This window comes from Canis lupus, chromosome 16, assembly GCF_011100685.1.
Source record: "Canis lupus familiaris isolate Mischka breed German Shepherd chromosome 16, alternate assembly UU_Cfam_GSD_1.0, whole genome shotgun sequence".
Classification (NCBI taxonomy): Eukaryota; Metazoa; Chordata; class Mammalia; order Carnivora; family Canidae; genus Canis; species Canis lupus.
In genome coordinates this window covers 8386301-8404171 of record NC_049237.1, presented here as the reverse complement: position 1 = coordinate 8404171, position 17871 = coordinate 8386301, and the positions used below count along the sequence as shown (strand labels likewise).

Below are 17871 nucleotides of genomic sequence, written 5' to 3'. Positions count from 1 at the left end.
TGTTCGTTCATATGTGCATTTTGATCTAGGGAGACAGTAAATGACTTTCAGATTTTCAAAAGGGTTTATGACTTAGAAACCTTGAAAACGGGATCTCTGGGTGGCGCAGCAGTTTAGCGCCTGCCTTTGGCCCAGGGCGCGATCCTGGAGACCCGGGATCGAATCACACGTCGGGCTCCCGGTGCATGGAGCCTGCTTCTCCCTCTGCCTATGTCTCTGTCTCTCTCTCTCTCTCTCTCTGTGACTATCATAAATAAATAAAAAATTTTAAAAAAAAAGAAACCTTGAAAACCATTCATGTAGGCAATTGGCAGAGCGGTATGTGTGGGGATGGGACAGGGGGTTGAGGTTATAGAACCTGAGTCCATTTCCCTTGAGAATTGTTCTTAACTATACACCAGCGTGTATTTAACAAACTGCTACCATACCTCTCTTTAGTGGTTTCTTATTCACTATTTACCAGAGCTCTTGGTAGATGAGAACAGCTCATCAGGGAAAGTTGCTGACAACTTACTATAGAAAAGAAACTACCAGAAAGTGAACAGAAAAGAGAACTCAGTAAAGGGGATAGGAGGTCAGGAGAGTCAATAAATTAAAATGCTATAGAAGGGACGCCTGGGTGGCTCAGTGGTTAAGTGTCTGCCTTCGGCTCAGGGCATGATCCCAGCTCCTGGGATTGAGTCCCACATCGAGCTCCCCATGGGGAGCCTGCTGCTCCTTCTGCCTGTGTCTCTGTCTCATGAATAAATGAATTTTAAAAATATTTAAAAATAAAAAGCTATAGAAGCCAGGAGAAAAAGTCCTGGGGAAAATGGAGTGGTTACCAGTGTCAAGTACCAGAAAGGAAATAAAGATAAGGAGTGACAAAAAAAAAAAAAAAAAATCTCCAAATTCAAGGGTCTTCAGATGTACAGTTTCTGTAAGGTGATGAAATAAGAGGTCAGAGGGCAAGGATAAGGTGTCCAAACTGGGCACTTGTACAGAAGGGACGTGCTACTGATAATTATGTCAGAATAACAGGAATAAACCAGGCCTGTCCCAGGCAAGCAGATACGCAGTTCGTTACCTCACTGAGGAGGAAGCTAGAAGGACAGCCAGAAAGGCAGCAGATGCCATCCATTAACTCAAAGGGCTTGGCTGTGAAAAGAAAAATAGCTTGGGGGGTCAGCAGAACTAGTAGGGTAAGAAAAGGCTTTATCAGTTACTTATGGGGGAGGCAGGGAAGACTTCTGGAGGTTTTAAAGAAGGGAGGGAGGAAATGCAGGAGAGCATTCTGCATCCTCCATCAACTTCACAAAGTGCACAGAAGGCCCTCAGGCATTTCTCGGGTGAACATTTACTATGGGACTCTGGGCTTCCAGGAAGAAGGAAGGAACAGAATAGGCAGGCGCAGGGAGGGGATTTTCTTCCTTTGAAACTACACAGAAGACAGAGAAGAAAACACAGTATGACCAGAAAGGGCAGGCCAGGGTGATTTTCTTCACCCTAATGAGCACGTAAGATGTAGCTGTCAGAGAAGCTGTCATCTCCAAATTAGCTTCTTTGATGGCCTCTTCTTCAAGAGATAAGAAATTAATAAGAAAGTCAAGTCACAAGTTCTTTAAAGCTGATTCCTATGTAGATTGGCAGAACCAGAACAATAAGGAAATATATCCATCCATGCAATAAATCCTTTCAGTCTGGGCTGAGCACTTACCTGTTTAGAATTTCGTTTTAGATACAGCTTGAGGGCTACAAAGAGGTCAGGGGGACACTCGCCCAGCTAAGTTCAAACAGGCCAAAAAAATAAAATAAAATACAAATAAAAGAATAAACAGGGTAAGAAAACAATGTTGCTGTCAGGATACAAAGATGCTACCATAGAGAGGAAACTCTCAGCCAAATGTCAGAAGGAGGTTAAATAATAAAAAATGGCATTTGTCTCTCTAGACGATTCCTAAATTACAACCAGGCAGCTCATCCAAACTTAGCACAATCTCACACAAAGGGGCAGGGAAGGTGTTCACAGAACATAACAGAGAAGGGGCTATCAGGGAGAAGCTAGTTATACAATCTGGCAGCACCAGCGGGTCAGTAAATGGTCAACAGCAGGAAATTATAAGGCATGAATCATATTCTAGAAGGAAGAAGTCAGAGTATATATTTAAATAACCAGATGGACAAGTATTTACTATAAAAGTCAGTTTATTTTCCCTTCCTGTGTTTCATATTTTCCCTTTTTTGTCAGTAATGAGGAATTAACGATTGGAAATCTCCTTGATTAAATAACATGAACAAGTTCATAAACACACCACATTTTAGAGTATAAAGCAAGAAGTTGAAAAATATTCCCAAAAAAAAAGAAAAATATTCCCTAACCCAACACAAATCAAGCAGCCCTCCAAATTGCACATTTTCCCCCAAGTTCATGTCCATAATTTAAAATACATATACAGAATGACCTAAAAATATTGATAATTAGTACAGAATTCACAGCCTTGAAGACATACGTGCTACAAACTGCTAACGGATAGATACCTAGTCCCCAGGCCCTATTAACCCATTCCTGTGATTCAAGGTCATATACTTAATGCCTTATACTAGGACAAGAGGTCTGTCCTCTGTCTCTAATTCTAGTCTTCTGCTGAGGTAACTCAAGGAACCTGGTTGTGAGAAAGATCAACTCTCTGAAAACAGGGCTAAGCAGATTAGCGTCCTAGTGGATCCTAATGTCCCCAAAGAGCAAATCTGGAGTTGAGTACTTCAGTCGTGAGCTACACCTTGGAATGTTCATGATAACTGCTGATGTACCTTATGGCTCTTGAAACGAAGACTGCGTACTTCCAGGAGTTGAGTTTTGAATGAAGACAGAAGAGAATGAGGTGACAATAATTTGAAGGTATTTCTGCTTCTGGAGGCGAATAACTTTAGATCAGATAGAGTGACTGAGCCAGTCACCATGTAGTGTGATTTTCCCACCACAGTTAACAAAGAGAGTCTTTGTCCAAGGCAGGCTTACACTTGATCCAGCTTGAGCACACTACCAGGATTTGATGCTTCAAAGATGAGCGACTGTTCTTTGCAAACTCATTATCAAAGCAAAATCCAATGCTTCCTTCCTATTCGTGGAGCCCGTCATTGATGCAAACCATGTGCAACTGTCTCGTGGCCACTCAACTTTCCAGGCTGGAGAATTAAGGTCCAAGTCCAAGACAGTATTTCAGGTTAAAAGGATAAATTTCAACAGGCCAAATAAAGAGGCTGGCAGATTCATGGGCCAATCAGTACATTTATGAAACAGTGAAAATCGTCCACAATAACTCATGTAGTGCAGAGAAACAGCCTGGCCTTCACCACTGGTCAATATCTCAAGTGGCTGACACTGTTGAAAGAGACTTGACAATCTGAGGTTTTGTTGGAGCTCTTAAGACAACCCCCAAATAGGGTGAATTTAAAAAAATAATGGTCCTGATGTGTCTCCCATTGTTCTTTACTTCTGTGGGCAACACTCACTCACTCAATACATGAGCTTGTCGTCTTTGCATAAGATAGCAGGTTTCCCTCACTATTAATGGCGAGATAAACAAAATTGTACAACTTGTCTGTGAAGAGAAAAAAGCATTAAATATGCATTGACAATTTAATTAACTGTTAGAGCACCATGTTTTGAACGTAATAATGAATGTGGACAATTGGATTCATTTTGACTTCGTACAAAGATAACTTGATCTTTTTTTTAAAGATTTTATTTATTTATTTATTTATTCATTCATTCATTCATTCATTCATTCATTCATTCATTCGAGACACAGAGAGAGAGAGAGAGGCAGAGACACAGGCAGAGCGAGAAGTAGGCTCCATGCAGGGAGCCCGACGTGGGACTTGATCCCGGGTCTCCAGGATCACACCCTGGGCTGAAGGCGGCGCTACACTGCTGAGCCACCCAGGCTGCCCCAATATAACTTGATTTTTAATGAATTGGAAAATGATTTTGAAAATCAAAGTTAATATTTTTTTAACAGTCTCCTGAAAAAAAGAACTAAGGTACGCAAAATTAAATAATTTGCCATAGGTAGAGAAATAAAAAAAAATAGTACTGGAGCTTGCTATATGTATTTTTTATTTATTTAAGTAATCTCTGCACCCAGTGTGGGGCTCAAACTCATGACCCTAGGATCAAGAGTTGCATGCTCTACTGACTGAGCCAGCCAGGCACCTCTGGAGCTCATCTTAAAAACAGTGCTTCTTATAACAGAGATCCAGTTTTCTTTCTGGTACAACTTCTTGTATGATCACAGAGCAGGTTCCTCAGGAGACATTTCCCTCTGTTTAGCACAGATGTCAGATGTGGAACAAAGAAATATGGCCCAGTCTTTAGAAGCTAGCAGGCAGTTAGGCAGAAGAAGCATCCTTTGTGATAACCTTAAGGCAGCTCCAAGCAATTTGGGAGCTGAACTATCCTTGGGTTCCTTGGACAAGGCTGGAGGAGTATGAAATAGGGATGGGATGGATACTAAATGGATCCCCTTGTGGATGAAGCTGTCACCAGGCTCTCTCAGGGAGACCTGTCTTGAGCACCATCTCACCAATAATGTAAGAGGAGGGTAGGTCACATACTTATTCAACAGAGAACATTTTTAAAGTATAACACCTTGTTCTCAATTGGCTTTTTCCCAGAAAGTACAATTCCAGCCAAGAATGTTTAAGGCATGACAAATATTTTCTCAAGAGACTCTCATCATTTTAGAACCTACACACCAGTGTTAATTATAGTAATGCTTCTTTTTGAGTGTGATGTCGCTTGGTGTACACTGTAATTTCCTTCAGAATTCCCAAATTATATTTAGCAGGTAGAGAGTACCCCGGAAGAGTACACCGATACTTTCGATAAGTCTCTCACCACCTTTTCTGGAATTATAAATGACAATACCCCATTAGGCTCAGGTCAAGGGCACACTAAAGACCCATTCCCACCTTAAAAAAAGAATGTTATCTTTGAGACTCATAAAATGTTACTTTTCACAAAAGGGTCACTAAAAGCAATCAGCAATTCTGCTGCTTTAAGTGACTTAAGTCAATGCTTTGAACTAAATTAGTAAGAGAAACCACTAGTTAAAAGGGACACATTCACTTACCATGAGAATGAAAAAGTAGAACACCCATATCCATCCCAGATTGTCCTGGATCAAAGACACTAAGTACTACAAGGGAGAAAAAGAAATTACAATATAATCCTTTATAAATTAATCAAATGAAGTAGCTGAAAGGTAGATTAAACACAGCTCTTCCAGAAAATGAGAAGGGAGTTAAGATTCGTAGATTGTCTTTTGGTTTACAAAGCTTTCATGTGCATGTTCCTACTTAAAGATACCTGGCCCTCATCTTTATTTATTTATTTATTTTTAAAGATTTTTTTTATTTTATTTTATTTTTTTTTTTAAGATTTATTTATTCATGATAGACAGAGAGAGAGAGAGAGAGAGAGAGAAGCAGAGACACAGGCAGAGGGAGAAGCAGGCTCCATGCCAGGAGCCCGACGTGGGACTCGATCCCAGGACTCCAGGATCAGGCCCTGGGCCAAAGGCAGGCGCTAAACCGCTCAGCCACCCAGGGATCCCCAAGATTTTTTTAAAATTTATTCACAAGAGACAGAGAGAGAGAGGCAGAGACAAAGGCAGAGGGAGAAGCAGGCTCCATGCAGGGAGCCCAACATGAGACTCGATCCCGGTTCTCCAGGATCACGCCCTGGGCCAAAGGCAGGCTCTAAACTGTTGAGCCACCCAGAGATCCCCTGGCCTTCATCTTTAAAAGAAAAAAAAAATGTTATTCATTTACTTAGAGAGAGAGAGAACACAAGTAGAAGGTTGGGGCAGAGGGAGAGGGAGAAGCAGATTCCTGGCTGAGCAAGGAGTCCGATATGGGGCTCAAACCCTGGGATCATGACCTGAGTCGAAGGCGACACTTAACCAACTGAGCCACCTAGGCGCCCATGGCTTTGTAAGGGGCACCTGGGTGGCTTATAAGCTGGCAGAGTCCAAGCACAAAAACTGCAGAACAGATGACAGGGCTAAAAGGTTTATCTTAATTCACTTTGCTAATAAAAGAGGAAGATGAACATCCTCAAGCCACTTCTGTTCAATTATTCTTTCTTCCAATGAAAGGTACTATAATTGAGGCTTTGATGTTTTTAAAAATAGTTGGTTTTTTAAGTATGTTGCTCATTTTTCTTTTTTTTTTTTTAAGATTTCATCCATTTATTTGAGAGAGAGAAAGCAAGAAACAAAGCAGAGGGGGAGGCACAGACGAAGAGGGAGAAGCAGACTTCCCACTGAGCAGAGAGCCCAACACAGGGCTCGATCTCATGACCCCAGGATCATGACCTGAGGTGAAGGCAGCTGCTTACCTGACTAAGTCACCCATGCGCCCCTGTCACTCACTTATCAATTGTGTTATTTACTCAGAGGATTTCTTTTTTTTTCTTTTTTTAAATAAATAAAATAAAGATTTTATTTATTTATTCATGAGATACACAGAGAGAGAGATGGAGAGAGGCAGAGACACAGGCAGAGGAAGAAGCAGGCTCCACGCAGGGAGCCCAACGTGGGACTCGACTCCGGGTCTCCTGGATCACACCTTGGACTGAAGGCGGTGCTAAACCACTGAGCCACCCGGGCTGCCCTACTCAGAGGATTTCTATATGGCTTTAACATTTTATGGCAAATTCTTTACTTCAATCACCCAAAAGAATCTAATAGCATTTAACCCATTTTCTTTTCCTATTATGACAAAATATATGTAACATAAAATTGGTCATTTTAGCCATTTTTAAGTGTACAATTCAGAGGCATTATGTACATTCAGTGTTGTACCACCATCACCACTATCTATTCCCAAAATTTTTCATCACCCTAAAAACAAAATCTGTACCCATTAAGCAATAACTCCCCACCATCCTCTCTTCCCAGCCTCTGGTATCCTCTGATCTACTTTCCATCTCTAAGAATTTGCCTGTCCTAGAGATTTCATGTTCAGTGGAATCACACACTATTTGTCCTTTTGTGTCTGGCATATTTTGCTCAGTGTACTGTCTTTGAGGTTGCAGCACATGTTGGAATGTCCTCTCTTTGTATGGCTGAATAATATTCCATGCTATGGACATACCACCTTTCATTTGTTCGGTTATTAGTGGATGAACATTTGGTTGGGTTCAACCTTTTGACTATTATGAACGATGCTGCCATGAACATTGGTATACACATGTATGAGTCCTATTTCAGTTCTTTTTTTTTTAAACAGACTTTTTCTTTTTAAGATTTTTATTTATTTATTCATGAGAGATACAGAGAGAGAGGCAGAGACACAGGCTCCATGCAGGGAGCCTGATGTGGGACCCGATCCCGGGTCTCCAGGATCACACCCCAGGCTGAAGGCGGTGCTAAACTGCTGAGCCACCAGGGCTGCCCTGTTAGCTGTCCTAATAGGTGTGGTGTCTCACTGAGTTTTGATTTGCATTTCCCTAATAACTAAGGATGCTGAGAATCTTTACATGTGTTTATTGGCCATTTGTACATATTTGTCATGAGGATTTGTCCCTATGATTTCATCTAAGAGTTTTTACGGTTTTAATTCTTAAAGTTAGGTATTGATCCATTTTGTGTTAATTTTTGTCTACACTGTAAGGCAAGGTCCACCTTCATCCTTGTGCGTGTGTGTATATCCAGCTTCCCCGGCACCATTTCCTTCCTCATTGAATGGTCTTGGCACTCTTGTCAAAAATCAACTGACCACAGATGTGAAAGTTTTACCTGTGTTCTTCCACCACATACTACCAGTAAAATTTATAAGTGGAAAATAATTAAAGCAAAACGAGTGATTTAGCCTAGATTACATATGGAAAGCAAAAAAGCAGAGGTCTAGTCACCCATTAAAGGGCTCACAGAAGGGGAATCCCTGGGTGGGTCAGCAGTTTGGCACCTGCCTTTGGCCCAGGGCATGATCCTGGGGTTCCTGGATCCAGTCCCACATCAGACTCCCTGCATGGAGCCTGCTTCTCCCTCTACCTGTGTCTCTGCCTCTCTCTCTCTTTCTCTGTGTCTCTCAAGAGTAAATAAATAAAATCTTTTAAAAAGAAAAGGGGGGCTCACAGTGGTGCTCCCAAGTCTTTCTGCCACTTTATCTTTCTTTTAAAAAGTTTCATTGACACATAATTTTCATAACATAAGCTTCACCCATTTAAAGTATACAACTCAATGGTTTTTAGTATATCTACAGAATTGTGCAACTATTACCATAATCTAACTGTAGACCATTTCTATCACCCTTCCCCCAAAGGAAATCTGTACCTTCAGAAGTCACCCCACAGACCCACCTGACCCCAGGCAACCACTAATCTATTTTCTTTCCCTATAGATTTGCCCATTTGGGATATCCCGTATGAATGAAATCATTAAGTATGTGGGGTTTTTTTATTTATTTTTTTAGTATGTGGTCTTTTGTAACTGGCTTCTTTCACTTAGCCTCCTAATTTTTAGGTGCATTTATATAACTTTTAAGTGTCAGATACCCTCTTCAACCGCCAAATACTACTCCATCATATGAATACACCACATTCTGTTTACCCATTCCTCAGTCAACGGACATTTGGGGTTTTTCTACTTTTTAGCTGTTATGAGTAATCCAGCTATGAACATGTATGTGTTCAAGTGTTTATGTAGATATCTGTTCTCATTTTTCTTGGATAGATACCACAATTTAATCTTTCTGAGCCCCTACTATGTGTCAAAAACATACTAAGCATTGGGACCACAGAGGTGAAGGAAACAGTTTCTGTTCTCAAAGAAATGCAGACTCTGGCACAGACAGATTAGTAAATGTGATGTACCATGACATTCACTCTGTTAGAGGTAGGCATCAACTGCTATGGAAACCCAGAGAGAAACAAACATTTTTCTTGTGAAGTCAAGGCAGGTGGGGAAGCTGTTCAGGTTAAGTTAGGAGAACTGGGACAAGGCTCATTAAGTTTCTAATATTAAGTCATAGAGTTTGGAACCTCCACACAATGGGAAATTATTCAAAAACCAATATGGAAGAGGAATGAATGAAGCTAACAATGATTTCCTCCAGATGTCGTTTCCCCAATCACCAAAGTGAGCCTAATGCTGACCCATGTTCACAGTTAGGGATCTGAATACTGGCAGGTGAGACATTCTAAATACAAATAAACTCCCTGAAATGCTCATTATAACCCACCCATTTGATTAATGAAGAAAATATCAGGGAGAAACAATAACCAAAAATACAGTGGTATCAGAAAAGGATGTCCAATACAATCATCCTTCACCCCTTACTTAAAGACCTCTGAACTAGTAGCCAATAGCACTTTTGGCTCCTACTGCAAAACACAATCAAGTAAAAGCACATTTCTCCTACTTTTGCTAGTTTTTTTTTTCCATCTTCAGTCTCATAAATATGCTAAGCACATCAGTCATATCAATCATTCATTCTACAGCCATTCAACAGATGTGGGAATGCCTACTGTGTGCCAGGCACCATTCTACATACTGAGGCTACCGTAGAACACAAAACAAAATGCTGTCTTCGTCATACTTATATCATAGTGGGAGAGTCAGATACCAACGAATAAGGATATAATGTATGGCTGGGTAGTGATAAGCATTAAGATGGCTTATTTTCCTCAATAATTGCTCTCTCATTAGCCATCAGCAATCACACATTGGTGATCTACCCCCACAGAGCAAGCAAAAGCGATAGTCAAGGCCGGTAATAACCTAAATGTCAAAACTAAGAGACTTTTTTCTTCCATTCTCCTTCTCTGGCCCCTCTATACCTCTGATCTCACTAACACCTCCCCTCGCCTCCACGGCACTCTCCTGACTTCCTACATCTTTGACCACTAAGCATCCCCCAAGGTTTTGCCTATATTTTCTTTGCCCATTAAACATTTCATTGACTTCCAAAATTTCAATTATTTTATCTATGTAGATGATTCTCTGATCCTTATTTTTACAAAATTAGCACTCAATGACCTGGAAAGGTATATCCTAGGAGAGGCATGACTCACGACTGTCCCAAGGAAGAGAAGGCTAAATTTAAGTCTTTGAGTGGTTCTGACTACTTATTATAGGCCAATCTCAGCCTAGACCATCTCTAGTTTAGAGTGCATAAGAATAATCAGGAAGGCTTGTTGAAACATAGATCTCCAGGTCTAATTCAGCAAGCCTGCAGTAAGCTTGGTGTTCTATACTTTAATAAATAACCCAGATGATTCTGACACAGACATTTATGAACCTCCCTTTGAGACATTCATTAGAAGCAGAGAAAGTGACTCAGAGCAGCTGCAGAGTCCATGGCAGTATCTGTAGGGATCCATGTGAAGAACGTGTGTGTCTGGTACAAGAGAGGAGGTAGGGTGTGCATGCCAGGTGGGGAATAACGAGAAGCACGTGTCTCGTGGCTCCTCGGAGTGCCAAGTTCAGGCTGAGAAGAAGGGAGTAGCAAACTGTGACTGAGGGAGTGTCAGCTTTTCTCCAGACAGGAAGAATCTGGAAATAAAAGTGGGAGGAAGAAACTAAAAAATGTAGAGGGACCTTCCATATTAGGTCACATTAGCTGACCTCAGAGAAGATCAGAAACCCAAGGCTTACAGAAAAGTACACTATATGGCACAAGAGTGCCACCTACTGTGGCTCAGTGGGCAGGTGCAAACTCTTCACCAATGAGAGACTACTCACCGCTCAATTTTCAACCCCTCTCTTGTTCCCTCACCTGGCCCACCGCAGCTCCAATGCTTCCAGTTCCATCAACAATTCCTGTGACAGTTGCCAAAGCCTCACTGCTCCCTTGGATTAGCTCTTGGCGACCCAGGTCCGCAGAAATAGCAGAACTAATCATATTAGAAGGTCCACCGATAAAAAACCCTGAAGTCGTAAACAAAACAGGTTCTCATTAAAACCCTATTCATCACCCCACTAGAAATCCCCTGGACAAGACAAACTCTTATCCCAACATTTTAATCAGTATGTTGGAGGGAAACAGTAAAAGGGGGAGGAAAAAAAAAAAAACAGTAAAAATGAAAACTCTCCCAGATAACGTCCTCTTCAAACTAGTTAGCATCCACTTTTCTGAAAGCCCTACTTGGATTACACGATATTTTGGTATACTTTATAAAAACCAAAGATACAGAAAATACAGTGAATAGACAACCTTTCTCATCCTGTAAAGTCTATATTCATTAATAACTAATTATATTCGCTGGTCAACTTTTACTATGACAGAGTTGTATCAACTATTTGTCCAAAAACAAGCACACATATTGAACAAAAAGAGAAAAGAGAAAAGGCTCCCTAAACAGTGCAGATGGTTCTATCAGCCTCTGCTCTCCATGAGGCTCCAAGGACTGAGTTGGCCCACGTGAATCTGTTCACATGCTTGGAATGACTTCCATGTGCCTCACGTATCATGAGCAGCTCTCACTCTCTGGAGTATGATCTAAGGTTTAAAAATAATCTTTCTATACCATGGTCCCTAATTACACTCAACTGTTTCATCTGGTACTCAAGTGGGAAAATACTGACCAATTCCAACATAAGAGGAACACCTTTTTGAAAGCTGGTGAATTGGTTTCCAATGGGGCATCTTCCTAAGTCACTTCCAGAAGTAATAAGGGAAGCCGGGGCAGCAATCAAACATTTTAGAAAATCTCTGTCAGAGGGGACGGCTTCTATAACACTAGGACTTAGGAGGTCACATCATAGCAGAGAAACAGAATCTGAATCTGAAGCAGGCAGAGTTCTCTGTAATGAAGGTTTTAGTATCATTCAAACTGAGGGAGCAAACGGTCTCCCTTTCTTCCTTTTTATTTACAGAGGAACAGTAACAGTACAGTGAAACGGAGCTACACGACATACCTGTAACTGCCATCAGAAGTGCATTAATGGATTTATCGTTTGGAGAACCTATGAGGAAAGACGCAGAAACAGCATGCTGACTTTGAAAGCAGATTACATGGGCCCCCACTGAAAGGCACGCAAAGATCGGGATCTCAGTGACCTCACGGATCACTCCCAGAGACAACAAAGGGATACAACTCTTTCACCGCCTACTTCAACTTTTATTTGTAATGTCTGCCTCTTGCTGGTGCTCGAGCTAATGAGACTCCTAGAAGCTAAAGAAAAACTCTACTCCCATCTCAGCAGCATCTTGGGGGACATAGTGCAAACCTACTAATTACCATCTTTCCTCTTTTGAAACCGTTTCCCTTTTATTGTTTTATTGGCTCTAATGCTGGCCCTCTGGAGCCTACCCGCAAACAAAGCATATACACTCCCAAGCAAGCTTTTAAACAAACCAACAAAGCACAAGAGATGCCAGTTGCCTCCCCAACACAAATAAAACTACATGAGGGTACTTTTTATCCAGGCGTTTACAGGACTATACAAAGGCCTTGTATCAGCCTTTGTAGCTGGTCTCAAGCATCTCCCCAGGGTTGATCGCTGACTCGTGGCAAATGCCTTAGTCCCGAGAGATCAGAAAAATAATTTAATTGCCAGGGAATACTCACGGCTATATCCAACGAGGGACCCAATGGCCAGAAGTAGACTGAGGGCTAAAACGGGTGCTCTCTTCTGTAATACGTCAGAGATGAAACCTTGCAAAGTCCCACCTGCAAGCATTAAGAGTGCATCACAACCAAAACCTTTTATGATTTAGCTCAGTTATCCAAAGCTTGTTGTTCCCCATGCACCGTCCCCCTGCTAGCAGGATCCTGACACTGGTCTACCCAAAATGAGGGCTGACTCTCCCAAAAAAGCTTCCCCCACAGCTTCCTTTAAGGGAGATTACCCATCAATTGCCAAGATGGCTGATAGGAGCAGGACACCATGAATCAGACAGCAAAATAAGGAAAAAGGAAATAAAATCATCAAAACCACCAACTATCCCTGGCTGTTCTCCCTTCTCAAGCCAGTAGTAAAGGCTTTTCCTGATTTTTCTTTTTCTTTTATTATTATTTTTTTGTTTTGTTTTTTCTTAGGGACGCCTGGGTGGCTCAGTGGTTGAACGTCTGCCTTTGGCTCAGGGCATGATCCTGGAGTTCCGGGATCAAGTCCCACATTAGGCTCCCTGCATGGAGCCTGCTTCTCCCTCTGCCTGTGGCTCTGCCACTCTCTCTCTCTCTGTGTCTCTCATGAATAAATAAATAAAATCTTTTTTTTAAAAAATGTTTTTTCTTAGAGAGAGAGAGAATGTGTGCATGTGTGTGGCTAGAGGGAGAAGGAGAGAGAGAATCTTAAGCAGGCTGCACGCTCAGCATACAGCCTGACACAGCTTGATCTCATGACCCTGAGATCATGACCTGAGCCAAAATTAAGAGGCAGATGCCTAACCAACTGAGCCACCCAGATGCCCCTCTGCTTTTTATTTTAAAAGATGATTCATTAAAGACCATGCTTCGTGGGCTATTAGTGGCAGCCAATAAATGTTCACTGAAATTAAATGTAGCAATTATGGTTTGGTGATAATGAACAGGTCAGGATTTTTAGAAAAAGGTAATGTGAATCCTTTAAGCAACAAGGTCACATGTAGGTGCAGCCCCATTTCAAGCAATAGGGGCTATGGGACATCTGGTACATCCTCATCGCACAACAGGTCCCAGAAGCATGATCAGATCTAAAGGTGGCAGCCTCACCTTTGGCTCTGTATCTAAGAATAAGGGCAGACAAGTTAAGTACAGTAACAGCATATCACCTGAGGATGCTCTCTTGTTCTCGGGACAGCTTAGCCTTACCACAATTCTAAATCCAAACATTACACAAAGGATGTTACAATTTTGCCGCAGCCATATAAGTAATACCCAGTAAAATGCATTCTGTACAACTGTCTTATTTTAAAATTTCTTGTGTGGGATGCCTAGGTGGCTCACCAATTGAGCGCCTGCCTTTGGCCTAGGGCGTGATCCTGGAGTTCCAGGATCAAGTCCCACATCAGGCTGTGTGGAGCCAGCTTCTCTCTCTGCCTACATCTCTGCCTGCCTCTCTCTCTCTTTCTCTCTCTCTTTCTGTGTCTCTCATGAATAAAAAAAACCCTTATAAAAATAAATGAATAAATAAAATAAAATTTCTTGCATACTTGTTTATACTTCCAGCCACAGCAAAAAGTTACTAGTAAAATCTGTGCACAGCTGTGCACAATGAAGCAGTTGCAAAATACAGAAATTAATCCCCACGATTATTCCTACCCTATGATCTGATAAAATCTATACACTAAGCTAATATTTTCCTTTCTTTGACTATGGGTGGTGGGAAGTCGATAAAGTTCACATTCTAGCTTGGATCTCTGGCACACATTAGCTTTAAACCTATGATATCACTGAGAGTGTGCTGAAGGGTTACATCTAAAGAGATTGCAGAGGGAAACATCCCTGTGCTTCCCAACACAAAAGAACTGATGCATAAACAAAGAACCGAGAAAAAAAGAGCCCTATAAATCGCAGGGCTGCCGTGGGCTGGCTCTTCTTTTCTATGGATCCTTTTTTCTAAGAGTTTAGCTGTTTACTGGTAGGACAGTTAGGGAAAATGGCTGTGGACTAAGTAATAAAACTTTTCATGCTGTCATATTTCATAACCCAATAAAATATTACTAGTGACAAACTCTCATTATAGAAAGAGATGCATCTGGCATTACCTATAATTCCTCCAACATCGTACCAAATGGACAGCTTGTCAGCTTCAGCCTCCTTCCATCCAAAGTTGTTACTCAGATAAAAGGGTAACCAGAAGAAGAAGGAGTAATTTACTAACTTCAAGCAGGCATAGGCCAGTGAGTACTACAAGAAAAACATGCAACTATCAATAAGGAACAGACAGCACAGCAGGACCACAGTTCTTAATGTAATTAAGAAGCAAAACCATACACAGGAGTTTGGGAAGAACAGTACCTGATTTTAAAAGTACACATTTCTCTAAATTCCCATTTGCCTGACTCTACCTTGTCTCCCTCTTCTCTTTAACCCCATTAGCTTTCAGAAAGGCATGCACAGCAGGCCTCTAGAATAAAAATACATAGGAGTATTTCTTAATTGTCCTCAGTTTCTTCTCCTGTCAGTTCCCTGGTAGAAGCAAACCAGTGTTTTGAACCTCAAAGGCAGGGCATATACTCGTGTTCCTTTCTTTAGATGAAGACAAAAGGTATCCATACCACTATCATTAACTGTAAGCAGAGAACTCCAGTAAACAACATCACAGCTTTTATTCCAAGCAGCCCAACACTTTTGGTTCTTCTACTTGCTGCAGAGTTAATGTTATGAACAGTGGTTAGCAATGTGACGAAACTATAGTTTCAAGGTCTAAGGAAAGCATCAACGTTAAAACTGCTTTCACATTACGGTTTCTAAAAGCCTTGTATTCCAACATCCAGTGGAAAAGCACAAAGTATCTTTGGTGAGTCAGGAATGAAAGAACATGACCGTCCTGGGCCTTGTGGCTCTACTCTGAGGAATAAAAGTTGCAGCTGTCTTAGGATGGCAGTGGGGCTAAGACTCTTATATTCAACACATTATTACCAGGAAATCCTGACATTTAGCATCAAAGGAAAAAGGGGGAGGAACAGAGAGGCTGACTTCAAAGGGTGTCTGGCTAGTATATTCTTTTCCCTGGAGCGGCCAGTTATTCCCTAGGTATCACTTGTTTTAAAACAGCTTCCCTGGCAGGGCAACAGCCACCCCCTAGAGAGCCAAATCCCAATCATGAGGGCATTCTGTCCAGACAGCCTGCTACAAAGACAAAGGGATTAAGTTAACTCGATTTCCTCTGCATCCCTGCCCGTGTCAGGAAACAATTGCTTGTGAAATACAGAGGAGGAGCAAGAGTTTCATATTTAGTCACAAGAGACGTAAGGTCTGTCCCAGAAAGTAAACTATTACCAGCAGAGTATTTTAACAACTACTTAAAAAATACCAATCTTTAGGATAAGAACAGGCCTCAAGGAACTTGAATATCTCTTGTCTAATACGTCATCTTTGGGTTACAGAACTGTGGAGACTTACACATTTGTTGTAATTCACGCTTCACTATGTGTTTGCAAATATCGGTGCTCTCAGCTTGGGGGCATGGGCAGAAGGGAACTAATGAGTACGCAGTACTGCAAGCTTCAGACTCTGAATCTTGCTAAGGGGCTACACTAGTAAGGCACCATTAGACGACAAAACAAAACCAGGTGCTTGTTCACAATACAGTAACCCAATGTTACAGACCCCGAGGTAGAATGGTTGACTTTCTGCTCTATGGGAAAGGGGACTGAGACACAAGGATAGGCTGAGTGACTTACCCCAGGCCTCACAGAGAGTTAGTGGGTAAGCTGGACACATAACCTAGGCCTCTTAACTTCCACTCCCGTGCTAGAGCGCCCGAAACATCAAGACAGAAAAACTGCAGCAGAAGGGATTTAGTTCAGATGTTAGAAAGTTCTCCTGACTGTAAAGGTTTTGGAAACACTGGAATGCATTACCAAGAAATACTGTGGAGTACTGTGTTCTATACTTTTTTAATAAAAGGGCAAATCATTTTTTTTCCTAGAATGCTAAGAATACAGGCAAATAAGGCAGACTTAAATGAATCCTTCAAAACCCCTCTTGGTCACATATAATTCTACAATACTTCAACAGGCCAAAAAAGAACATATTTAAAAATATCAATTTTGCCTTCTTACTTGAATGCAGGGTCAGGGTCAGCAAACTAGGGCTCGCCAGCCAAACCTGTCCACACCCATTTATTCCATATCATCCAGGGTTTCTTGTGTTCTACAGACGTGAGTAGTCGTAGTAGAGACTGTACCACCGCCCCCCTACCCGACCCCACCCCAAAAAGCTGAACACATTTACTCTCTGGCTCTTTGCAGAAAAAGTACACCAACCCCTACATCAGAATGCAGAAAAAATTTCAAGTCATGCCACCCTAGACACAAGCTGAGGGGAATATATTCCTAAAATAAAGTATCAAAGAGAAGCTAAATACTTCAAGATGCTTTATCACAGGCAGTGCTAATACCTAGGCTATAACTTCTCACTAGTGGTGGTAAGGAGATCTGAACCGTCCTTACCGGTATAACTCCAGGAAGACAACAGGCCTGATAAAAGCTTATTGCCTTGACTTGGGTAATAGTACTGCCTTCCTGGATGGAATAATTAGGCTCATATTCATCTTCATTTTCAGCATCATTAATCAATGGCCTGTGTGAGTCCTCTTCAAAATTTTCTTCTGCCTCAATGCCTGGGAGACCTAAAACAGTAATAGCCACAATTTATTAAGTGCCATCTAGATGCCTGGCATTGTGCAAGGTGCTTTGCATGTATCATTACTCATGGGCTCATGATTATTTTTGTCTCATTTTACAGAAGCATTGAAGGTTCAAGGCCAAGGTCAATCAAGGTTGATTACAGTCACACAGCTAATAAGCCATAGAGCCAGGACTCTAATTCTATTTCATCTGGCTTCAAAGCAATATTGTTTTGGGGTTTGTTTGTTTTTAAGATTTTACTCTTTTCTTTGAGAGAGCAAGAGAACAGGGGGAGAGAGAGAGAAGCAGACTCCTCACCAAGCAGAGAATTTGATGTGGGGCCCGATCCCAGAACCCCAAGATCATGACCTGAGCCAAAGGCAGACGTTTAACTGACTGAGCCACCCAGGCGCCCCCAAAGCAATGCATTTTCAATGACATTACACTATCTCTCTTACATTTTAAAAAATGTTAATGATGTACTATTGAACTGACACATCTTTTTGATAACACTCAGAAGACAGAATTGTACATATATCTGCTTCTGTGGCTTTGCTTGTACATATTCTGTATGTAACCACAGATAAGTATCAAACTAAATTA

At 41.4% G+C, this 17871-nt stretch overlaps 1 protein-coding gene across 3 annotated transcripts in view; it reads right to left on the bottom strand.

The window, feature by feature from the left end:
- Positions 1 to 2164: 2164 nt before the first annotated feature.
- Positions 2165 to 17871, bottom strand: part of SLC37A3 (solute carrier family 37 member 3) — a 50985-nt gene continuing 35278 nt past the window's right edge. For all 3 annotated transcript variants that reach the window (XM_038559406.1, XM_038559407.1, XM_038559408.1), the window contains 7 exons: positions 17092 to 17270; positions 14680 to 14821; positions 12560 to 12661; positions 11907 to 11954; positions 10765 to 10916; positions 5115 to 5180; positions 2165 to 3581 (listed from right to left, as the gene is read on the bottom strand). In XM_038559406.1, coding sequence (XP_038415334.1) covers positions 3489 to 3581; positions 5115 to 5180; positions 10765 to 10916; positions 11907 to 11954; positions 12560 to 12661; positions 14680 to 14821; positions 17092 to 17270 — 782 coding nt within the window. In that variant the 3' untranslated portion in view covers positions 2165 to 3488. The remainder of the gene's footprint in view (positions 3582 to 5114; positions 5181 to 10764; positions 10917 to 11906; positions 11955 to 12559; positions 12662 to 14679; positions 14822 to 17091; positions 17271 to 17871) is intronic.